General features: G+C 35.9%; 3 protein-coding genes across 3 annotated transcripts; all 3 read left to right on the top strand.

Annotated features, from left to right (window-relative positions):
* Positions 1–5,212: 5,212 nt before the first annotated feature.
* LOC147075826 (baculoviral IAP repeat-containing protein 7-B-like) lies at positions 5,213–5,801 on the top strand. Its single transcript, XM_085942149.1, has one exon. The coding sequence runs from the start codon at positions 5,328–5,330 to the stop codon at positions 5,667–5,669; it is 342 nt and encodes a 113-aa protein (XP_085798275.1). The 5' UTR covers positions 5,213–5,327; the 3' UTR covers positions 5,670–5,801.
* Positions 5,802–9,633: 3,832 nt separating this feature from the next.
* On the top strand, positions 9,634–10,251 carry LOC147075825 (baculoviral IAP repeat-containing protein 7-B-like). The gene has a single exon (XM_085942148.1). The coding sequence runs from the start codon at positions 9,780–9,782 to the stop codon at positions 10,155–10,157; it is 378 nt and encodes a 125-aa protein (XP_085798274.1). The 5' UTR covers positions 9,634–9,779; the 3' UTR covers positions 10,158–10,251.
* A 730-nt stretch (positions 10,252–10,981) lies between these two features.
* Positions 10,982–20,273, top strand: LOC147075824 (uncharacterized). Its single transcript, XM_085942337.1, has 3 exons — positions 10,982–10,986; positions 11,423–12,707; positions 19,215–20,273. Exons 1-3 carry the CDS (start codon positions 10,982–10,984, stop codon positions 20,256–20,258), a joined length of 2,334 nt encoding a protein of 777 aa, XP_085798463.1. The 3' UTR covers positions 20,259–20,273.
* Positions 20,274–26,543: the final 6,270 nt, after the last annotated feature.

Below are 26,543 nucleotides of genomic sequence, written 5' to 3'. Positions count from 1 at the left end.
ATGGTGTCGAAATAATTTTTCATACAAAACAGAATTAACTGAAAATGAATTCAATTCTACTTAAAGATAGCTAAAAGTATTAAAAAATGCATCAGCATCGTGTTCTGATATATTCTAAAAGTTTCAAATGTCTAGCTATTCGGGAAATTAGTTAAAAATCAATTGCAAGATTTGTACCGGACAAATAAGAATACGAGCTAAGAAAAACGTAATAATAAATTTTAGTGAGAAGTTTGATTTTGTGTGGCAAAACTATGTGCATCGATATCGAGTGAGATTGTTTCTACACGCACTCAGGGCTCGAAATGGACCGGAACGCACCGGAGCGATAAAATTATCGCTCCGTCTCGTGGAAAAAATATTTTGACCGTTTGAGCTAGACAGGCCATGTAATAGAAAATGTAACACATTTATTTTTATGAAGTACACGTAAAATTTGATAACTATGTAATATCTTCAGAAAATTGTCGAGCGCTCCGGTTCGTGAACTTTTCCATTTCGAGCGCTGCACGCACTACGCTACTAAAATCAGTGATTCGTGTTCTCACTCTGGATTTGATATGCTTCATCTGACTAAAAAGCTATTCATACGTGTAAGTGTTTCCAAATAGCGAAGTCATCATTAGAACATTTGTTGTAAAATGCAGGAAATTTCTCCTAGTCCAAATATGTTTTGTAAAACTCTTCCAAACCAACCTGATGGAATTTCTCCTTTAACTGTTCATCGCAACATATTTCACAATGTTCCATTTGTAAATTTCCCGGTAATAAATGCACGTCTACGGAGAATGGCGGTACAAATGCAGCAAAAAGCACATGGTGCTTTTTAAAATCTTGAGCTAATATCGAATTTTTGCGAAATTAGCACATCTAGCGGCAGCATTTGATATTGTTTTTATTTTCTCACTGTTCCACGGGCCACAAGTTGACATCCAGTGGGCCGCATGCAGCCCGCGGGCCGCGGGTTGGCCACCCATGATTTAAACAATACATAAAATTACACAGATTATAAGTCAGAACTGCAAACCCTGCAACAAAAAATATTTATCGTTTAAATAATAGATAAACTTCTGGTTTTATATTTATGGAACTAAAGCAACGATTTTGGAGAAATCCATTTTCTACTCTTCTAAATTGTCAAAAACTTTTTTACTGTTCTAATTGAAATATAATTTCGTACCTACGAAATCGCTATCTTTTACTCTGATAAGAAGGAATAATCGCAGTTCGGCGATACTTCGTGAGTTATAGTAGGTTTCTGTCGCCGCGTTAGTGTTGATCGTGTGATATTATCGACGTTATTGTTTATATTGCAGTTGTTTTATTTATTTGGTCTACTATCTATTCTAATCTGAGATAATGTCGAAAAACCGCACTGAACGAGGGAGAAATTTCGAGGAGGAACCGTGAGACTTTTATTAATTAATTGAAAGCAATGTGACAGTGACGTCCCTACCATAAATGCCACCCCTACAATAGTTAAATCTCAAATTTAATTTAAACCCATTATAGTACATAATATTCTTTCTCATTTATATCAAACAGCAATTATAGTGTGACTCAAGATCTGGCACAATATATCTGCAGACATTTAACGTCTTTGCAAAATCTATTGTCAAACGTTTTTATTTAAAACTAAGTATCATATTTTTTTCTTTGATTTGTCGCTTCTTAAGCGGGGTCCACATCTGCGACATTTGTTGGCAACCTCATAAAATTTTACGATTATGTCTCGGAATAGGGTAATAAAATCGAGGTGTTACTACTTTGTTGACGTTGCTCAATTGTCTACACAGAGAGGCAACCAGTTGCGGCAACTGTCATTTTTTCTGGTAAGCCACGGAACGGTGGCCTTATTATTATTTTTTATTATTCGCATTTGTATCGGGTGGCATTAAGCCGGCAGCTCCTAAGCAACACTTAGGCTGGCTATCAAACGGGACATCAGTAAATGTAAAACAAATTACCATTGTCACAAAAATTATGATACGAACCTGCCCTAACCATTTTATGTATTTTTTTTTAATAAACTGTATTTAATGCATTATAACGCATAATCCATATTAATATATGTACATATTATAATAAGTACTATTAGATAGGGGTTAACACGAGCACGTGAACACTAACAGACAGTCAATTTCGTACTAGGTAGAGACAGATTTTCAATAAACTCACCAGTCCAGCCATTCTACAATAATTCGAACTTCATTATCTTATTCATTTGTTTTTTAAACCACTATAAATAATTGCCCTTCGTAAATCGAGCTTCAATATTGTGACCATACCAAATTGGATTTGACACAAAAAAAGGATTTCAAGTTACTTATACACAATTAAAAAAATAAAAATCAATGTTTACTTTACTATTAATTACTTACTATAAAATACATTAAAAGAATAAAGTATTCAACAATCTTAATGCTTTAGAGAAAATTAGAGAAGATGGGATGGGGTAAGTTTGTCCTTGGCTAAAATTAAAAAAAAAAAATTAAAACACTAAAATATAAATATATTTTAAATTTCAAGCTTTGTATTTTTCCGCTAGATGCTTGTGGTAGGCGACGCAGTCACCTTAAATAACCACATGTTTTGGTTCAACAAATTCTAATAAAAACTAACAAAACTGCCAATTTCAAACCATTACACGAAAAAGGGTGGCGCATTTTGACTACTAAACTTATAAACAAATAATCAAGGACGAATCTAGCAAATTAAAAGTAGTAGGTATGGAAACAGCGCTCGAAATGGAAAAGTTTATGAACCGGAGTGCTCGAAATTTTCTTAAGATATTAACATAGTTATCAAGTGTATTTTATAAAAATAAATGTGTTATTATTTTTGTTATATTGCCTATCTAGCTTAGACAGGCAATTTTTTTTTTCCACGAGACGGAGCGATAATTTTACCGATTTTACGTACCGAAACGGCGCTCCGGTGCGCTCCGGTCCATTTCGAGCCCTGTATGGAAATCAATATTATTTTCAATATTCAGAATCGTACTTATCGGGATAGACGAAATTAATGTTTCTTGGAGATCGACCGGTTATAATATCTTAACCTTATCAAAAAGATAAGATAGTCGATCGTTAATAAAATAAATATGATATTATGTCGTACTCGGGCAGTTAATAAGTTTTCCTGGAAGTTAATCGCAAGCTGCCAAAATGTCGTTGAGTAACATATTTAACACGTCATACTTGATTCGAATGAGATGCATTTGGAATCAAGTAAGACGTGTTAATTCAAATTTATTTATTTTACATAATAATGAACATAACAAATTATATATTTAAAGTGTTCACGACATGACATAAAATAAGTGTTACTTAACAATTGTTGAAATATAAATACAGAGCATTGTGAGTTAATAATACAACAAGTAATTAAATAAGAAAAGAAATAAAATAACATAAATAAAAGTAGGTAGATGGAAGCACACAGAGTGAACTATTGATAGACCATATCTTAGAAACGTATAAAACAACGTTCGCCTAAATTCACTCACGTAAGTAGAATAGGTATATATCAATCTCCAAAGCGATTTCATTAAACATGGTTATTGCCCTTCTAATTGGCATCACCAATGGCAGGTTACTTCTGCACCGTGGGAGAACAAACAACGGATGCCCTCGATTCCTAAGATAATTATCAGAGATACACAAGCCAACACTACCAAGAATGGCAGAGTTTCCATTTACGCCGCGAATAAGTCTGAAAAATATGTAGCTAAATAAAGATCCCTTCTAAATTTTAAGCTACAGTATTCAGCTATACAGTATACAGCTTCCCGTAATCACATATGCGTGTGAAACATGGACCCTGAGTAAAAGAGAGATCCAGAAACTTAGAGTAGCACAACGCGGTATGGAGAGGTGCATGCTGGGCATGGCTCCCACAAGGGGGGGGGGCTGACAGGGCTCTAGCCTGGGGGCCCGGTCTCATGGAGGGCCCGGCGTGCAAGTCGACCAGATAAGTAAGATAAATACACATCACAAATCTGCTCTAACAATAAAAAAAAGTAGCCTGCGGCTCTACTTTGCTTCAACAATATTAATATATTTCAAAGTATGTGGTAATGTGATGCAATTTTTATTTGTGTGTCGGTACTCGATAACTCCATAATTCAAGTGGATTTAGGTACTATAAATACACTAAATATCCATAATTTTACTTTGAACACCATTATTTGGAAAGCGCTACTATAAGGCGTCATACTGCCTTTAACCTTAGCGATAGGTAGGGGGGGCGATAAATATCCTAGCCTGGGGGCCCGCTTCATTATGTGGGGGCCATGATGCTGGGCATAACGCGAAAGGACAAAAATAGGAATGAGTGGATAAGGAAGCAGACAAGGGTTTGCGATGTGATAGAGTTCATTAAAAGCCTCAAATGGAGATGGGCTGAACACATTGCTAGAAGAAGAGACAATCGTTGGACGAATTTAGTCATCCAGTGGTACCCAAGAGGCACAAAACGTTCTCAAGGTAGACCTAGAGGCCGCTGGATCGAAGAAATGATAAAGTTCTGCGGAAGTACGTGGCAACGCAACGCACAAGACCGAGAAAAGTTTAAGCAGCTTGAAGAAGCCTTCATCCAGCAGTAGACAGATTCAGGCTAATGATGATGATGATGATGTAAGCATAACTAAGAGAAAGTCAGTCGGATAGAGGCACGGATAATATCCATACAGCCGAAAGTAAAGGAGTCTCAAATATATTTTCTGGACCCTCTCCACCATAAGGCTGTACTTCAAGGGATGCGGGGCCCAAACGATAGACCCACTCTCAAGTTTGTTTCTAACTAAGGAGTTATAAAGAATTTTTAGTACTGTAACATCCGAAAAGACCCGGGAAGTACGAAAGACAAAGTCCAAAATTTTTAGCGCCTTTTTACAAATGGTATTCATATGACCACTAAACGCCAGTTTCAAACGTCTAACGTAATGCCAAGATCCCTTACAGATGATATTTGCGAGAGAACTTTGTCATGCATCGAATACTGGAAAAACAATACTCGTGAGGCTCAAGTAATCGATTATTGTGCTAAAAATAATTATTGTATTTAATCGCCTTGTTTATGGAATTGCTTCGAGTGATATCCATCATATTTTGGAGCACTAAAAATAACGGAAACGTTACCGTGGTATCTATTTAAAATAGCCATGCTAATTAAGATAATATTCCGTGCCTGCGTATGATGACCATAATTTTTTTTATTATATTATATACTTATAAAGGACAGTCCTTTATTTTAGGGTGCGACCCGTGGGTGATGTGTCACTACCGGACTCGGATAAGTATGGCATCTTCGAAACCAAGATTCCCATGCACCCCGCCTATCGAAGCGAGCACGCCCGAGTGATGTCGTTCCGAAACTGCTCCGTCCGGATGTCGCTGACGCCGCGGGTGCTGGCCGAAGCGGGCTTCTTCTACAAGGGCACCCTTGGCCATACCGTGTGCTTCCAGTGCGGGATTTGCCTCAAGGAGTGGGAGGCCGATGACGACCCCTGGGTGGAACACGCATACCTGTTTTCCAGATGCTTCTACGTCATCATTTCTAAGGGAGAAAACTACATCGAACGAGTCCTACGTTCCAAGGTCTCCAGTCATGCTACCACATTAGCCTCAGCTAACGACGAAAAGCTGCCCGACGACAGGACCTGGTAAGTGTCTGATTATTTGAAATCCCAAAAGTTAGTGGAAATTACAAATTTCAAGCTGTTTTTTTAATACTTAAGCAGAGACAAGTCGTTTATTTTTGTAGTCTTGAAAATGTGCATGAGCAGTTTTCATTAGGTATGTAAGGTAAGTTCTCTTCGTCAAGATGGTTTTCCGATATTCCTTCTGAGAATAATGTACTCTTACAATTAATAATTTAAAAAATATATTTCCACCTTCAACACCGTTTTAGAACATTTTTTATGATAACTGTAGAGTTGTCACTTCATAACTTTTCACTGCGTAATATATTTTATTAAATATTAAAATTTATTTATTACTATATATATTAATACAAGTGAATATCATTTGGTCTAATTTAATGCGAAGTAATCCATTCGTCAATCGAATTGGAAAAAGTGCAAAGTTATAAAGCGTATAGATTTTTTTTCCGACCATGTCCGATCCTAATAGGATCATAATTATGGGCCTCCACAGAGTAGAGGTTCGTATTAACAGATTTTGTTTTTACGAGAAATGGATGTCAGCCACTTGCTCAACCTATTAGGTCCATACCCTGACTCACACACAAATTGAAAAACAATATGTGTACTTGCCAGACCCAGGACTCGAACCTGGGACCCACGGCGTGATAGTCCGACGCTTAAGCCGCGCGGCCACCGTGAGCGTATATATACTCTACGAATAAGTAAATAGTCGTATATAATTCGTTTTGCAACAGAGATTGGCATTTTTTCTTTCAAATTTGGACAAACAGCATTTAGAGAATCAGTAGGTGAAGCATGTATCCATGTTTAATAATTTTAGCCGTCAGGGTTTCAGTAACCATCGGCGCGAGGCGCAAAGCGCCGTGTTAACTAAAATTGTCTTCTATATAATATCTTAGAACAGGGGCATAGCACTAGCAAGGTGTTTTTGCGCCCGAGGAAGTTACAAAAAATGCGTCCCTTACGTGATACGAAACCTGTACCCTACACATACTTTTACATATACTAGCCATAAATATTAATTTTACCTTAGTTTGTTTACCGTTGCCATATTTAAATAATACGGATTAAATAACTCAGATTATAGGTGTTACTTTTAATTATTAATGTACGATCCCCTTAAACTGAAACCAAGTTCAAGGATCACCGATTTTTTGTTAGTATAAAAAACACAATAATCTTCACAATATTATAAACACCAAGGCCACTTGCGCTGCAGGCAATTATTTTATACAACACATTTGTTTTACTGCAATCGTAAGAAAACGAGTTCAATTCATATTTTGGTATTTTCAGGATTATATTTTCATTTCATCATTTCCGCTTTTGATTCCTAAAAGTTACCACGATCTGGAAACACTGCACTGCTGTTTGGTGAACGATCAAGGATCTATAACAGTATATAGAGGGCGGAATCCTCGGAGTGGAATGGACGCACCATTATTAGCTGCGCGTTTATAGTAAACTCTAAACTACCTTTCTCTCGATATCGATTTCACTAAAGCGTCAATGACATTGAGCTACCTACTTTACAAGCTGCTGAGCGGCGAGTTTAAAAGCGGGCGAGTCAGCTAGTCCGATTGTGATGATGACACACAAAACTTTTCACTCGCTCAGAAGTCAACAAGCTAGCGAGTTGAAAGCGTCATTTTTGGTACTATGATTAAATTTGACAGTACGTATTACCGGCAGGTTCACCACTATCGCAGACGCAGAACAGCCCGGCTTTCAACTTTTCTCGGTAGATTGTTTACATTCTGCTTGTTAGCTAGTTCGATGATGACACTGGGCGAGTTTACAAGCAAATTGTAAATTCATACATTGCTTGTTATCTTTAATGACGAGAGGATAATATCCAGGGAACTCAGAAATAATGGGAACTGTAATACCTAACGGGTAAGGAGTAGCAGATAACCGATCTCGAGTAAGGAATAAGCCGGAATAAACATAAACACGTGTCAAGAATACGTCATACGTCGAATACTGACAACTGCTATCGGTTTAATATTGCATTGCATTTAATATTGGTGTATTACACGCACGTGCATGATGCGTGTTTCATTTTCGTCGGACACTCACACATTCAAAACCTTGCATCAAATTGTAGTGTATTGAATATTGCCCATCGGGATTCTATTTATTATCTGTTCTGTGAACGCGGCCGCGTGGCTTAAGCGTTGGACTATAACGCCGTGTGTCCCAGGTTTGAATCCTGGATCTGGCAAGTACACATATTGTTTTTCAATTTGTGTCTGTCAGGGTATGGACCTAATAGGTTGAGCAAGTGACTGACATCCATTTCTCGTAAAAAACAAAATCTGTTAATACAAACCTCTACTCTGTGGAGGCCCATAATATGATCCTATTAGAATCGGACATGGTCGAAAGAAAAGATAATATCAAATTAAGGGGGGACATGCTCGTCGAAGGTCAAAATTGAGTTTTTATTATATTTTCAAACCATGATCCTGGACACTCCTTAAACGTTGTAGATAATCTATTTATATAATTTTGAAGCCTTATTATCCTTTATAGTTATTTTAAACATTTGATGACTGCATAAAGTATTTTTGTTACATAAAATAGTATTCTTTTAAACCTCTCGCTCTAATGTTTTAGAATATAGTCATATTTCGGTACATAACTGTGCAGTGGTGTTAAGTTTTTTTACATTTATTAATTTTTAAACGCATTTATAAAACTATTAGTATAATTTATTACGAGATAATTTTTGTAAAATATTCACGATAAAAAATTATATTGATAATCTCTGTGATCCCAAATTTGACAAGAATTAGGCATTTTATTATTCAAAAAATCGGCAAGATTAACGCATTTGAAGATGATTCTAAAGATACTTATTATAAGTTATGTCTTTGACCATTCAAATGTGATAAACATCTTATGAATAATGATTGCTTTATAATAATTATTGACCTAAGAATAAGGTAGTGTTTTTTTGAAATACGCCATTTCTTTTGTCATTCCCCAGTGGTTACGCTACAACATACGGCCGTAGCCATAAATTGACAAACTATAATTGAAGTAGGGAGTAAAATGATATTAACGCGCGTGTTTGAACATGTACCGTTTAAAAAAAAATAAAAAAAAAATCGGTTAGGTACATGTTCAAACACGCGCGTTAACATAATTTTACTCCCTACTTTAATTATAGTTTGTCAATTTATGGCTACGACCGTATGTTGTAGCTTAACCACTAGGGAATGACAAAAGAAATGGCGTATTTCAAAAAAACACTACCTTATTCTTAGGTCAATAATTATTATAAATCAATCATTATTCATAAAATGTTTATCACACTTGAATGGTCAAAGACATAGCTTATAATAAATGTCTTTAGAATCATCTTCAAATGTGTTAATCTTGTCGATTTTTTGAATAATAAAATGCCTAATTCTTGTCAAATTTGGGATCACAGAGATTATCAATATAATTTTTTATTGTGAATATTTTACAAAAATTATCTCGTAATAAATTATGCTAATAGTTTTATAAATGCGTTTAAAAATTAATAAATGTATAAAATCTTAACACCACTGCACAGTTATGTACCGAAATATGACTATATTCTAAAACATTAGAGCGAGAGGTTTAAAAGAATACTATTTTATGTAACAAAAATACTTTATGCAGTCATCAAATGTTTAAAATAACTATAAAGGATAATAAGGCTTCAAAATTATATAAATAGATTATCTACAACGTTTAAGGAGTGTCCAGGATCATGGTTTGAAAATACAATAAAAACTCAATTTTGACCTTCGACGAGCATGTCCCCCCTTAAACAAACGTTATCTGTTATAAAATAGTCTAGGAAAGTTGTCTCGAAAATGGGGTAAACGTACGTGGGGGCGAAAAATGTCATTGGATTTTCATCTCATTTCCTGAAAATGTAAAAATGGCACACCTAGTTAATTAACATTAAATACAAATAATTTCGTCAAAAGTCTCTTTATAAAAATGGTAGATGGGACTGACAACAGAGTAAATATTATTATATCTAACAATCTTTTATTTTAGGGTGCGACCCGTGGGTGATGTGTCACTACCGGACTCGGATAAGTATGGCATCTTCGAAACCAAGATTCCCATGCACCCCGCCTTTCGAAGCGAGCACGCCCGCGTCCTATCATTCCACAACTCCAACGTCCGGATGTCGCTGACGCCGCAGGTGTTGGCCGAAGCGGGCTTCTTCTACAAGGGCACACCTGGCCATACCGTGTGCTTCCAGTGCGGGCTTTGCCTCAAGGAGTGGGAGGGCGATGACGACCCGTGGGTTGAACACACTTACTGGTTTCCTCGGTGCTTCTTCCTCATCATGTCTAAGGGAGAAGAATACATCGAACGAGTCCTGCGTTCGAAGGCCGCCGGTCCCGCTTTCATTCTGGCCTCCGCCGCGGCCAACGAGCGATCCGCCTCCTTATCCAGTAACGACCAGCTACTCGACGGCAGGGCCTGCAAAGAGTAAGTAGGTATCGTATTATTTTAAAACTCAGAAGCTAGTGGAAATAAAAAATCTCCTATATGTTATATGGTTTAACTATGTATGAATCAACTTGCTCGTTTACTCGATCTCATGTTTGTGAAGTGTCAGAGATAATTTTAGTCTTTCAGTTTTAAGAGCCGCGTCAAGAATGGCTATCACCCGGGTTCTCTATGCATGTCCCTATATACTGAAGATCCTACCCTATTTGGTTTTCGATCGGTGTAATAGACATGATTATACTTTTTTTATCATATTCAATCCTAAAATCATATTATGGTCAATGGACCTCCTCAGAGTGAAGGTTGTATTAACAAGTTTTTACTAAAAATAATATATGTTTGCCACTTACTCGACCTATTGGGCCTATAATCTGGGTCCAACCGCATATTCATATACCGGGATTCAAGTCCGGGGACCCAGACATTATAAGCCTGACGCGTAACTGCTCGGCCATCATGTACGTGTACTTACAAATAAAAAAAAATAACAAGATTTAAGAATGTAACATTCTTTATAAACACATAATTTGATGATATGGATAAAAAAAAATATGATTCTACACCATCGGGTACGTCCTAAATTCTTCAAACGTTCTTTTACGTATCTTTTGAACATAAGGGTATGGGGATAAACAACTTAACCCGTGTCAGAATATTGATCGGCGATATTAAATAGCTGACCGTAATTATAAATTCCTTAATATCCATTTCCCGATGTGTCCAATTATGGAAAACTCAGTAAATAGCTTAGATACTTCAATTATAATTTCCGCAATATCCATTTTTCCACATAGTCAGTCATATGCAATGACGTAAACTCCATATAGAGTAGCTGACTCAATTATAATTATAATTTCCTAAATAATATTTTTTTCAAGATATTATTTTGATTGTGAGTACCTATGTCAATAAATAGTGGATCATAATTTCATTCATTGGACAGGTCACTCGAATATAAGTTCCCGGTCTGTTAGTATCTCAGTTTCTGTATCGCTCCGCACAACATCTCGTTCTCCCGAAACTAAGACCTCGGAACAGTATCATTAGTATTGGAACATAACTACTAGAACATACTCTTGTACCGTCTGTTTACGCTGCAAATAAAACTCGCTCCTCCATCCATCAAAGCAACCACCAAATCACAACCTGAAGAGATCCATCACATCATGACTCCCACAGTGATGACCCCTACAAGGGTATCATAACTTAAGCTTTCTATTTTTCACAAAATATTTTATATTGTTGCAGCTCCAATCAGAGTTCCATAGATACTACACCGCGAACGATATCATATCCCGATGCCACATATGAAGTCGTCCACATCACAGACTTGTCGACGTCGCACCCCGATGCCATAGATGGACTCGGCCCTACTAAAAAATTATCGACATCGTGTCCTGATGTCACAGATGAACTTGTCCCCTTACAAAGTTTGTCGACACTATCCTCCGATGCCACATATGAATTCGTCCGCATCGCAGACTCGTCGACGACACACCCCGATGCCATAGATGGACTCGCCCCTACTAAAGATTTATCGACATCGTGTCCTGATGCCACAGATGGACTCGTCCCCATACAAAGTTTGTCGAAACCGTCTTCCGATACCACAGATGAACTCGGCCTCATCAAGGACTTAGATGCCATATATGAACTTGGCTCTGCTAAAAACTTATCGATATCGTATCCTGATGCCACAGATGAATTCGTCCATATTAAAAACTTGTCGATGTCGTTTTCTGATGCCACAGATAGACCTATCTACATACAGAGTATGTCGACACCGTCTTTCGATACCTCAGATGACATCGACCTTATCAAAGAGTTTTCAGCATCGTTTTCCGATAGCGCAGATGAATTCGTGACCATCAAAGACTTGCAGACATCGCTTTCCGAAGACACATATGGATTCGTCCGCATTGCAGATGATGGACAACCCAAGTCTGATGCCGACATTTCCATGTTAACCCCACCCCTCCCTATACCGTTAACAGGCGCAGAAGATAGCGAAATCTTCGTCTCCGAAATCAAAACGATTAAATACCCCGCCTTCCGCACCGATCTCTCCCGAGTCGAATCGTTCCAAAAATGTCCCATTCCGACGAAGCAGACGCCGCAAGCATTGGCCGAAGCAGGTTTTTACTACGTGGTTGATTCGAACGAGACAAGGTGTTACTATTGTGGGGGCGGCCTTAAGGGGTGGCAGAATGATGACGACCCCTGGGAGCAGCACGCATTTTGGTTCCCCAGGTGCCACTACCTCATCATGATCAAGGGACACGACTACATCAACCGAGTCAAGCAGTCCAAGAAGTCACTTGACAAGGCCGCTAGCTCCTCCGCGACCCTCGGGGAAATTTCCCGCGAATCGGAGACGAACCAGCTGTCAAACGACAGGATCTGCATAATTTGCTTAATTGCAGAACGTACCATATGCTTCCACCCATGCGGGCACGTGGTAGCGTGCCCCAAATGCGCCGTGTCTGTGCAGACCTGCCCTGTCTGCCGCCAGGAATACACCGCCACAATTAAGGTCTTCTACTAAAATTGATAAGTTGGCCCCCATGATGTTTTCTTAAATAACACAAAGCGTGACGTTGTGATATTTATGTTATTTTAATACGTCGCATCGCGAATTTTTTTACTTAGCGAATCAAATAGTTACTTATGCCAGTGATTCTCAAACAGGATTCTGTGGTTCCGCCAAAAAAATTTGCTAAAAAAGTATAATTTTGTACCGCAATGGTGTGTCGGCTTCAGAAGTTGTGGGCCTCGGTCGGACGAAATCACATGTTGTTTTGTGGAATATGTGTTTGGATACAAATAACGGACCTGAGTGGGTAACATATATTAATTCTTGTAAAACGAAATTCTGTTATTCGAATAATAAAATTGTCAACCAAATTTTAAAAAATGTGACAAAATTTGTGACAGTTACTTTTATTAATGTTTGGCCTACATATTTCAGCGTTCGAAATGGAAAAGTTTACGAACCGGAGCGCTCGACAATTTTCCAAGATATTAACAATATAGTTATCAAATTTTATATGTATTTTATAAAAATAAGTATGTTAGATTTATTGTTATACCTATGGTATATCTAGAGCTTAGACGATCAAATTAGAATTATAAAAGAGCGAAACATACGAATACATGTAAATGTAGCACGTCGTTGAATGGCACATTACTAATACCTACCAATGAAAATAATAATTGTGGTAGGTTGCCCTTTTTGTAAATTTGTTAATAAAATAAAAATTCCCTCTTATCAATAATCAATTTACGATTATCATAATCGTTCTGTATTTTATTCCGCTAATTCAAAGCAAGAATGGCAAAAGTACGTAGACAAAAATATATAATGCTCAACATAATCTCGATTGTGGCCAGTAAAACTATTAATTACTCTACTACAGGGTTGGCGAACCTTTTTATGTGCACATGCAAAAATTACCCAAATATTATTTTTCTACTCTCTGACGTGCCGAAAAGAGAGATAAGATTAAAAAAAAGTATTCAAATGTGTCTTGGTAGTTTAATTAATATGTATGATAAAATAATTCGTACGTTTTTTGTCTATAATTCTATAGCTACCATAAATACGTACAGATAACAACATTGCAATGACTGAACTTATTTTTAATTCATAAACCAAAACTTTAATTATTTCCAGTTACTAACTATATTGTAGTAGTTTGGTACCAAACTATAATGTATGGTATCAATGCCACTATACTATAGATAGATAGATCCACCAGTATAAATTGTCCGCTGAGTGAGGGCGCCACATGCTAAAATTTGACATAATCATGCACTACTTTTTATACTGTGCTGAGCTTAGTACTAAATTTGAACACCTGGCGATTTATGATAGTATATCTATACCAGTGGTGCACAAGATTTTTGAAAGAAGGGCCAATTTATCCATTTTCTAATTTTTCACGGACCGCAAAGCGTAAAAATAATGTTGAATAATAATGATATATTATACTAGATGAGATATACATTTTATGTTTTTTTTTAAAATTTAATAGTTACATCATTTTATTAGCAACTTTAATCACTCTCCACTCCGGATTACGTGCATATTTGCACGAAGAAAATTAGTTCAGACACGATTAATTTGTTAAAAGAACAATAAAAGTACATAAAGAGCTTTATACACGCACTATACATACATATGTACACAAACAAATGTTTCATAATCGAACTGTATTTTCTCTGTTAAGACAAGCGATTTTTTAATATCGATTCACAAACGTTGTGCACTGACAAAATTCTTGCATAACTAATACTAAAATACGCGTTTTAAAACAATAATCTAAAAAAAGACTGCACTTGCACCACAGACGGTGTGACACATTGTAAAAAATATGAATTTCGGTCGCATATCTATACCCGTGAAAATATAATCATATTAAATAATAAAAATTAGCATTAAGTTTTCTATCAGTGACGTTTCGGATTATATACCGTTGCTACTGCATAATTTGTTCACATATTATCGAATACAGATTTTTATCATATTCAATGAAAAATTTGATGATGAAGTACATATTATTTTGGGTCGCAACAAATGCCATCTCGGGCCGTATGTAGCCCACGGGCCGCGTTTGTGCACCGCTGATTTATACCTACCAATATTTAGAGCCTGAGTATGTATACTGAAAGCCAAAATCGGGGTCACCAAAACCAATATTTACGGAATGTGTAAGTAGGTAGATAAACATTTTGATTTGCATTCATGCATGTATCTTATCTATCACTTTCTGATTATAATATTATTATCTAATCAAAACTATGTTGACTTATCAATAAATTAATAATTATTCATTGATACACGAATCATTTGTGTCAATAGTAGTTGAACCTGCGGGGTTGTTTTTTGCTATCATGCCATTTGTATCAGCTATTCCCAGGTTAGATTAAATTTATTTATTATTTACCAAAATAAATTAATGTCAATAATAATTTGCCGTTGATATTTTGATTTTAAATTTTGATTACAAACCGAAAGCACTGTATTTTAACAATTTTACTGTGATAATAATGATACATTTAAGTATGTTCAAGATGTGACGCAAAGAGATTGGACTCCACCAATCTTCAATCTCTTTGATGTGACGCAATTTTCCAAAATAACCCGCAATACGCGGTCAACGCAAATTAACTATTTTAATAAATGTTATAACTTATTTTATCATCTTCTACCCTATCTGGCATATTGGCAACACTGCAGCGCTCGAAATGGAAAAGTTTACGAATCGGAGCGCTTGACAGTTTTCTGAAGAACAATACATGGTTATCATAGTTAAAAGACATAGCTATCAAATTTTATGTGTATTTCATAAAAATAAGTGTGTTAGATTTTCTATTATATGGCCTATCTAGCTCAGACGGTCAAATTATTTTTTCCACGAGATGGAGCGATAATTTTACCGATTTCACGAACAGGAACGGCGCTCCGGTGCGCTCCGGTCCATTTCGAGCCCTGCAACACTGGTTATGATTTCTTTTATTTTGTTAATTGTCAATTCATGGTGGAACTGCATTGTATTATTGTTTTTATTTAATAAAACGCAAATTTTTTATACTTAGTACTTATTCCACGTTTAATTAATATATTAGGACCGGTTTCGTCCGCCTCAGTGGGACATTTTCAACTTTATGATGTTTCAAAATTCAAAAATGCTTCATGCTTTTTTATCGTGCGAGGACAACAGCTGTTTGTGATTGTGACTCATATTCGTCGAGTGCATGCATAGAGTTTTAGCGATGTTTTGAAATTCACTAAATACCTGGGTACATTTTAAGTGTTCGTTTAAACAGAGGAAAAATGTTGGCAAAGAAATACGCGCTACAACTTTGGCGGTTTTCCTTCGACTGCGTAATTTCGCAATCATGTCTGCAAGGAAAGAAATGCTGTCATATTTCAATTATTCCCATAATCTATAATCGAATACCATGTTTATTTTTACAATACTTTGAAGCATACTTTTATATTTTGTTTGACATGACTTTTAAAAAACCTCTCAATATTAAAAAAAAAAACTAAAAAAACTATTTAAAAAAAACTAATATTAATAGTTATCGATTAATTAATACCGTAACATGGTATATAGATCATTTGCTACATTTTTTAACTACCTGCAGTTGCGTTAATAAAATTTTTTGTCATATACAGGTCACTTTTAAACAGTCTCGTCGAAAGAATTTATTAACCAATAACAAAAAACATTATTTCAAAAGATATTGTAATTTTAAGATGCCAGCCAGTGAATAGGTACACTACGCAATATGTTTAAATATGTCATCTACGTTTAATAAAATGGACATATTTATTGTCATTGAAAAAAATGACAACCTAGAATCAATCCGCTTGACTGAAAACTCCTCAATTCAGCACTCGAAATGGAAAATTTTACGATCCGGAGCACCGGATAATTTTCAGAAAATATCAAAATATTTCTGTAGTTTTATGTTCATTTTATGAAAAAAATAAGTGTTAGAGTTTTTCTTAGATTGCCTATCTATGAGTAGCTCAGATGGTCAAATATTTTTTTCCACGAGACGCTGCGACAGTCTCGCGGCTTTCCTGAACCGAAGCTGCGCTCCGGTCCATTTCAAGCCCTAATTCTATTTAATATTTAATAAAGACGTCTATTAGTACCTACCGATATTGTTATGGCTTTAAAGTCCTTTTAGCCGTCAGTTCTGGTGTCCGTTTAGTCGTGGATTCCATTTTGGTCCGTTCAGTTTTGAAACGGGAGTGTATTCAGTTTAGTTATCCCTTCAGTCTTAAGAGATTGGATGGTGGTTCAGTCTCAGTTGATAGTTCAGTTGAGAAATGGCGATGTATATTTACGTATTTTTTGTTCACTAGAGAAGAATATTATTATTATAATAACCAGTGACGTCCCGTGGGGGTAGGCAGATTGAGCGTCGCTTGGGGGCGGCAGTCACTCTAAGGGCGGCAAATCGAGGAAAATCTTTTGGGTTATCGCTCATGAGAAAGCAATACCTCGTATGCCACATGACACTTTTTGTGGATGAGATGAAAAAATATCTAAGTATATTCTCTATGATTCCATCAAATTTATCACGTATTTTTCGTATTCTACTATTAATCTTAATAGTAATATACAAAAAAATTAAGAATTTTTATGCCTTGATAGTGACTAGAGAGAGTTTTCTTCATCTCGTGTTTTGTGGCATACGAGGTATTGTTTTCTCATAACGAAAATATCTTTCATTTAAAAAAATCAGCTCACTGGTTGAAAACAAAATGCATTAATTAACGTAAAACGTTAAACAGGGCTGTATTTTTTTGTCGGGTTCGTGATGTCTAGTTTACTTCCGTTTGCCTTCGACGTCTTTGGTGACCAGAAACGACACGAACACGGATGATAAAAAATAGTGTATACAAAAATGGGGCGGCATTATGGCGCTGCCCAGGGGCGGCATTTTGTCTAGGGACGTCACTGATAATAACTTTCTAAACATATTTGTTGATAGAATAATTAACCGAATCAGAGCTCGAAATGGACCGAAGCATACCGGAGAACCGTTCCAGTTCATAAAATCCTTAAAATTATCGCTCCGTCTAATATTAATTTCACCATATTTCGCCATATAATAAAAAATCTAACACACTTATTTTCATAAATACACGTACAATTAGATAACTTTACTATGCTATTTATATAATTAGATAATTATCGAGCGCTCCGGTTCGTAAAATATTATATTTCGAGCATTGTTGGCAACCCTAAAATCGGATACGATAACTGATAGAAAATCCATCCTGTGCCTCCTTTTTGTTTCGGTTTCAATCGGCCGCTTTCGTTTTGTATTTACACGTCAGTTTAACTGACATGTCGAATGAAACGGAGACTGGGACAGCTGAACGTTTAAAAGTACCTTTAGGCTGATATAATCAAACATTGGGATAATAATATATTAGACTTAATACTTCTTATCAATCGGTGAACTTTGTAAAATAGATAAATATTAAAATAATCTGTATCCCCAACTTTTCTTATTATGTGAATAATACATAATTTTAAAAAACACCTCTGCGAACACTATTACGACTCAAACCGCATCCATTTGATTCACGCCAATGTGCTGCAACAATAGAGCCACCGGTGTCCTACGTAATTAGATAATTACGAAGAAATTGGCTAATATTCGTACATCTGAAGCGTACATCAACAAAGCTTACTTAGCTTGTTTTTACCTTTGTTGCAAGTACCAAGTATCTATTTCTTTTGATTGTTCTTTCAATGTATTGAAGTTTAACAACACATTATAATTTGTCCCAACAGACGAAGTAATAAAAAATTCAAGAGGTCTGGTTACCAGAACTAAGTAATGAGAGCGATACCTTTTATAATATTCGATATTTTATATATATATAATAGATTTTAAGACGAAGACTAGGTACGTTTTTCGTTATTGATAAACCATTTTTTTCTTTTTTTTTGTCGACTAGAATTGCATGTATTAAGCTAATCATCCGTGCACGGCGACACATATCAGACGACATCACTACGGGTGCAAAAGCATTAGAGCCGTCTCACACGAGACACCTCGTCCAGACACTAGTGTCTCGAGACGATGCTTTTACACATACGTTTACATTTACGCCCATTGAGCGCGTTCAAGCGGAGACACGCGTGTGTCGCGTTCATTTATATGTATATGCAGTGTACAGAAACCAGTGTCTTGTGTGAAAAGTCTCAGTGGCAGCGTTTTGCAAAGCATGCGACGTGCATTTTAAATAAGTGCCCATAATATGCACGCTACACGCTCCGCACTACAAAACTCTGCCACTGAGACCATACGTTAGTGTCGTGCGTCCGCACGCAACATCTGCTTGGTAAACCCACATCGCTATAGCAGTTGTACTTACGTATATTAATGTATATGCCCTATGATAATGTCCATCGCTGTCGTCTGTATTGGTCGCCGCGCTCAAACGGTCAGTTTTATGTGGATTAAGGCTTGCGTTAGATGGACAAGTTTATTTTTCTCATAGCAATGTTGTTGCAGCCCCGATTCCGATACCCCACGTCTGGGACCGGCACCCCGATATGACGAGCAGCATCTTCAGACTCGTGACACGAACGTTGAACACTCTCTTTCCACAATGGATATCGATGTAATGCGTGACCTCATCCACAACAAAGAGTTTCCGCAAGATGACGGCAAGACCGCGACGGACCCATTGAAACCAATATTCTCCCCACCTCTCCCCCTTCCGTTAACGGGAGCGGGTGACAGCATCGCCTTCGTCTCCGAGATTAAGACGATCAAGTACCCCGCCTTCCGACTCGAGATCTCCCGCGTCGAATCGTTCCAAGACTCCCCCGTCCAGATGAAGAAGAAAGCGCAAGCGATGGCTGATGCGGGGTTTTATTACGACGCTAATTTGGACGAGACCAGGTGTTACTATTGTGGGGGCAGCCTCAAGGGTTGGCAGGATGACGACGACCCCTGGGAGCAGCACGTCCTCTTTTTCCCCAGGTGCCACTATCTCAGCATGATCAAGGATAAAGACTACATCACCCAAGTCAAGAGGTGCGATAACAAGATCGACCAACCCAAGCACCCCGCCTTCCGTAACCAATATTGCCGCCTCGTATCATTCCACGACTGGCCCGCTCATATGACGCAAACGCCGCTGACGTTGGCGGAAGCAGGTTTCTTTTACTATCGCTCTGACTATGCCATGTGCTTCCAGTGTGGGGGTGGCATTAAGAACTGGAATGACAATGACGACCCTTGGGCGCAACATGCTTACTGGTTTGACCAGTGTTCCTACCTCACCATGGCCAAGGGAAACGACTACATAAACCGAGTCAAGCGACACAAGAAATCTCTCGATGAACAAACCATTCTCGAATCCGAGGCCAACCAGCTATCAAATGACAAGGCCTGCAAAATCTGCTTCGTTGCAGAACGCAACGTGTGTTTCCAGCCGTGCGGGCACGTGATCGCTTGTCCCAAATGCGCCATGTCCATGCAGACCTGCCCCGTCTGCCGCAAGGAATACACCACCACCATCAAGATCTTCTACTAAAACTGATCGGTAGGGTCTATTATTTATCTTACCTAACACAAAGTGTGACGTTGTGTGATATCTACATCATTTCACTGTGGTACCTACGTCGTGCTTACGTAATTACGTAACTTACGTTTATTTGACGTAATGAATCGAGATTATCTACAATAAAAAATTAAGACATTAATTAGGTATTCTCTAGCTAATCCTCCTATATGTAATATTTGAATATAATATATTTGAACGACGTTTGATTTAATGAATGAATTTATAATTATGATTTTATATGCGTTTTGTTTGCGTGATGAACCGTGTTACTGATAGCCAAGTGAGTGATAATGTTTTTTTTTCAATTTATTAATTATTACTTAAGGGGGATGCTTCTGCCTACCAGAGGCACCTAGCGGAAAATTACGAAGCTTGCAATTTGAGATTTTTTTTTTTTGATAATTTACAATTTCAACTGTATTAATTAATATATTAATTAATAAATATAGTTTTAATATTTTTATATTTATTTTAAAAAACATCGATTTTTATAAAAATATAAATGTGTATAACTTGAAACCCTTTGCAGTACAGTGCGTAAGGCGCTGGCCTTCCATCCCGGAGTTCTGGGTTCGATTCCCGGTGAGGTCAAAATATATTTACATAATCTAATATGTAAATTCCTCAAACCTGGGAGTTTTACCACTATTCAGGCTTCACGGCCTGTTGTGGTGTTTAATAAAGTAACAAATAATAATCAAAAAAAATCGAGCTTAAATATTGGGACTATACCTAAATACGATTTGATATAAATAAAAATGTATTCAAGGTACCTATACACATTTATATTTTTATAAAAAATCGATGTTTTTTTTTTAAAATAAATATAAAAAATATTAAAATTATGACTAAGTGAAAAATCTTTACGAGAAAAAATTGAAAACTAAATAAACTAAATTTTAATAATAAATATGATCATAAAATATAATGTAATGATAGGATGCGGTCCTGTGAAAAATTCACATTTTATAATATTTTTTTTACAATTGTAAGTTTATCTTTGACATAAAATAAAAAATATTTTTTTAAATGTTTTTACATCTACTTATTTATTAATTAATACAGTTGAAATTGTAAATTATCAAAAAAATGTCTCAAATTGCAAGTTTCGTATTTTTCCGCTAGGTGCCTCTGGTAGGTAGAAGCATCCACCTTAAAGCTAGGCCAGCCTCATTAGACTCAGCTACACCCGTGCGAAATTTAAAAAAAACCCACCCCACGAAAACGTATGTGTAATTTCAAGAACAAAAAATTGAATTGAAAAAATATATTTTCTCAGTAAGGTAATAATTATTATAGTTAGATAGGTATGAGATTTTTGTTTATGGTTGCTATCATGAACTATACTTATATCATGCCAATTGCACCGCTCTAAAGTTAATATTTTAGCGGTATGTTAATACATAGTTATCTAATTTTATGTGTATTTTATAAAAATAAGTGTGTTAGATTTTTTGTTATAATATGGCCAATCTAACTCAGACGGTCAAATTATTTTTTCTACGAGATGGACAATAATTTTCGGGATTGTTTGAACCGGAACAGCGCTCCGGCCATTTCGAGCCCTGGTCAATTGCATCGATTTTTTTACGCGGTACCCCTCTGAATTGAACTGCATTGAACAAAAAAATAAATAAAAAGAATATGTTAGTATTTCTTATTACAATTTAAAAAAAGTTTAAAAAATACCATTTTAATAGAATTGCTATTATAACTACTCTTTAATTTTTGTTGTAGGTTTGTTATATTATAGATTTTTTGTAATGTTTGTGTCATATTATTTTAAATATTATATAAAAAAATTTTAGACCAAAGAAACTTTACTGTCCCTCTTGTTTAAAGTTGTTTTTTTTACAATTAATTTAGGTTCTATAATAATTATTATTTATTTAATTTACATATTATTAAGTATATTTGTATATAAATAAATTAACATACCTACTCAGTTTTACATATTGTTTTATTTTTAACATATCGTCACCTCAATACAACAACTAGATAACTTGATTTTCACTGTTTTTGAGATAGCTATTGAATAATCTACACTATTTCTTCCTCTATAAAATGATAAAACTACATAGCGTCTCTGTTCTGGCAGAACACACTAAGTGGAGAATACTAGCTCTGAGTAATTTGACTTTGAAGTTGTTAAAATGTTTGAAATAATGGTCCATCATGTGAGTTTATTAAATAATCGTAAAAAGGATGACTTTAAAATAAAGATTGTTTATTTATTAAGAAGGTTTCCAGACGGTAAAGTTTGAAATAAGGAACATTTTGGTACTAACTCAATATGTCATTTTTTCGAATTAGTGTTTTCTGCCAGAACAGTGACGATAGGTAATGGGAATTGTATTGATTTTGTGTTTGAGAATATCAGATAACTTCTACTTAAATATCTACAATATTTTTTCATTTAATTGAACATTATTTAATTGTCACCATTAGTCAAAACACAAATTTCCATTTTTATTTTAAATAATAATTAGAGCCTAGATTTATGTTAATCAAGTTAAGTATAAATACCCAACAATGACCAAATCAGAGTTAATCTAGTTGTAGTATTGAGGTGACGATATATAAGGTGAATGCTTTGCCTACCAGTCTAATTTGGGTATGGTAATGCCAAAACTGAATTCGAAATAAATAAAAAAAAATTCAAGTTATACACATTTTTAATTTTTAGAAGATGCCTACATTAAAAATTTGAATTATTAAAAAATATTTTTTAGACCCTAGGCCCTAGAGCCTAGAGAGAACTTAAAACTACATTTCAAGGGATGTACCATATACCTACTCATACGTCATATACTCGTATAATATAGTTTTCATGTCAAGTAGATACTCATAAATTGTATCTTATTTAAAACTCCAGCCAAACAATAAGAATATGACGTATGTTATCAGTATGAATAAATAATTCTACGTGTAGGTAACTAGAACACATATTTTTGAAGTTATTATATGATTTTTAAATACTTCTATTGTAAAATAAATACTGAGATTGAATATAAAAACCTTTATTAGGCACTCTGTAGCATTGGATTTTTATAATATCTTAACTTGTGTGCTCCAACTTATAATGCAGGGAAACGTAGAGACAGTGACGTCCCTAGATAAAATGCCGCCCCATTTTTTATAAGTACAGTATTTTTATCATCCTTTCATGAGTCCAATATCTAAGAAATGTGTTGTATGGATACATTACTAACAAAGTATCAGACTGTAATTATTTGCAAATCTGCACGTGTCGTTTCTGGTCACCAAGACGTCGAAGGGCAACGGAAGTAAACTAGACATCGCAAACTCGACAAAACCAGTGAGCTGATTTTTTTAATTGAAAGATAATTTCGTCATTATTAGGTTTAGGTAGCTGTTTCTATATATTCCAAATGATTCTCCTCAATTTGCCGCCCTTCGAGTAACTGCCGCCCCCAAGCGACGCTCAATCTGCCTACCCCCACGGGACATCACTGCGTAGAGAGCAGCAAAAGGGATTCTACACAAGCTTTATGGATACTTCGCAATTATTACTTTCGAGTAGGGATTCCAATCCCGGGATCCAGTGCGCTGTTGTCAATCACAAAGGCCTTCCCTACAATTTCAACGGACGCGTTTCCTGTCTTGGGTGGATTCATCCCTCTTGATCTGCATGTACATGTAAGCTGCGCATACACGATCCTCCTCAAAGGCGAGGAGGCGAATGTCGGTGACTTTCATCTTACGCCATCTCCCCGCCTTGCTGGTGAAAAACTATTCATGAGGATGCGAACCGTCCGTCTAATGACGCTGGATGCGGTGTTAAAGACCTGGCAGAAGAAATGGGATGCCTCCACCAAAGGCAGGCACACATATAAGTTTTTTTTTCCAAGTATCAAATGGCGAATGGAAATAACCGCTTTGACTCCAGATCATTACACCAGTCAATTCTTGGCTGGACATGATAGCTGCGCTGGCAGGTTCTTTGGCTTGGTCTTGTTACCTGTTCAACATGTCCATGTGGCAGAGAAATACAGGTGCAAACTACATCCTCTGGGAATGTCCTAAAATATGTACGGAAAGGGAAGAGCTGCTCAAGTCGGTTCAAGCAGCTGTTGGGCCCATCGGACCGTCCGACCTGGTCGCCACAAAGGCCAATTTTATTACATTTAGAAAATTTGCGGCGTCGTACTGCCAATATGAAGATCTCTTCACTTAGAATTTTCGGCAGTTTTGTATTAGCTTTAATTTGTTACTTACTACAATTTTTAATATTGCTTCTACGCGCTCATCTCTTCCATAGGTACCTTAACTTAATGTAAATTCAGTCAAAGAACATTTGAGTGCATGGCTACCTTAGCCTTGGGTAACTGCTCCTGAGATATAAAAAATTATGCTTCACATCCAAACGTAGGGTCCCGTGTTATGCCCGATTAAGACCGGGTATGGTGCGGGGCCGGTGTGGTTTGGTGGGGCCATTAACTTCAATGTCCAAGGTAAGAAAACCTGCACGAGATTCAAGGTATGTTAAAATATTTTGTAAAATTTTATATAATTTTTATTCGTTTTGAAAATTTATTTAATTTCCTGGAAATTATTTGTAACCGTGTAGCGTTTATTATGGTTAGAATGTGTGAGATTAATGACGATTAATTCATTAATTGAGTTCGAACATGGAAAGACCACATGATCAGTGGGTCTATTCTATACTTATCGAACACTAAATTGATAAATAGTATCAAACTTAGGGTAGGTTTGTATCAAAATATTAGCACTTATTGTAACAATTACACGAAGCCGGTTTTTATTGTTGCAATAAGTGCGATATTTTAACAGCAGCAAGATAGGTGCTGTTAAAATATAGCACTTATTGCAACAATAAAAATCAAGTTCGTGTAATTGTTACAATAAGTGCTAATATTTTGATACAAACCTACCCTAAGTTTGATAATATTTTTCACTTTATCACTTTAGCGGTCGATAAGCATAGAATAGACCCACTGGTAGGGAAAACTTGAGAACGCATGGTCTGCCTAAGCTCATCACTTAATTATAAATTTAATAATGTATCATTACGTATATTCATTTTTTCCTTAATTTCACATTATCGTAATATAACACAGAACAATTGAATACAAAAAATAAAATAGGCACTAAGTGCCTAAACATAAAAAAAGTGAGTAGGTATGCAGAAATTTTCTATGTGTCATCGCCAAAATCCTAAATACAATATGTTTAAATGCCAAAAAAATATAGTAGAGATTCTATGGATATTCAAAGACGGATTTGGGTGTAAGGTGTAAGAGGCAGCGTGATTATTTTAAAATTAGGCGCTAAGTGCCGTTTAGTTAATATGTATCATGAGACTTGTAGGCACTGAGTGCCGTTTGGTTAATATGTGTCATGAGACTTAGTTCTTCCTTTTCGATATAGTGTTGCGACGTAGTTTATTTCTAAAATATCGTTGTTCAAACGCGTTTTTCTTACAATGTTTAATTATTAAATTGGATTTTTTTTTCTTTTAATGCCATTAAGATCTAAGTTAAATCTATTGAGAAGCTAATAAAACAGTGCTTTTATGAAAAATAAACGAATTATTAATTAAATCCATTACATCTCAGATTCAGCTTATTGGTATTTGGGCATTTTCGCCAAAGTTTGTACATTGCGTTTTTGGCATGTCCCATGACTTTGATTGATTTTTTCATAGTTATTATATTATAAAATGTTGGAAAGTTATGTACTTTTAACATGCAAATTTATTAATTTACTCTATTCAATCAGTTAAATACAACTATCTGACCTGTATATATTTTTAATTGATTATTTAGATCGAAAGGTAGTGCGTTTTTACCATGTCCCACCCATAAATTCAAATAAACAAAGTCTAATTTCGTCATTAATTTTGAGTGTGTAAAATTAAATTCGTAGTGTTTTCAACAGCTTACATTATATATTTTTGGAAAATATATAGTTTTTTCGTAAATTTGTACCAATATTGAAAAAAAATCACGTTTAAAGTGTGTCCCAGGATATTTGAAAAAGTGGAACTCCACATTCCGTTACCACGATTTTAGCATGAAGGCGAAAAATTTTCACTATAAATATGTTTTTTTTTAATGTAGCAACATTTTTGTATAACACTGATCGCCATGTACACTTTAAATTGTTGGTGTGTGTCGGTATCGCTATCGGAACAGGTTGCTTTCTGGGTTGGTCATTTAAGAAGTTCCACTACTGTTACCACGATTTATAAGGTAAGAAAACACATATTTC

This window comes from Rhyacophila brunnea, unplaced genomic scaffold, assembly GCF_057557595.1.
Source record: "Rhyacophila brunnea isolate RB1 unplaced genomic scaffold, BYU_Rbru_1.0 scaffold_14, whole genome shotgun sequence".
NCBI classification, from domain to species: domain Eukaryota; kingdom Metazoa; phylum Arthropoda; class Insecta; order Trichoptera; family Rhyacophilidae; genus Rhyacophila; species Rhyacophila brunnea.
Note: the sequence above shows the minus strand (reverse complement) of the source record. Positions and strands in the feature narration are given on the sequence as shown.

What these genes read in the sequence shown, in the direction of transcription:
- LOC147075826 (XM_085942149.1), top strand. Translation starts at nt 5,328, where the DNA reads ATGCACCCCGCCTATCGAAGCGAGCACGCCCGAGTGATGTCGTTCCGA.
- LOC147075825 (XM_085942148.1), top strand. Translation starts at nt 9,780, where the DNA reads ATGCACCCCGCCTTTCGAAGCGAGCACGCCCGCGTCCTATCATTCCAC.
- LOC147075824 (XM_085942337.1), top strand. An exon ending in AATACACCGCCACAATTAAG is followed by an intron (nt 12,708 to 19,214) that starts GTCTTCTACTAA and finishes TTTTTCTCATAG; the next exon opens with CAATGTTGTTGCAGCCCCGA.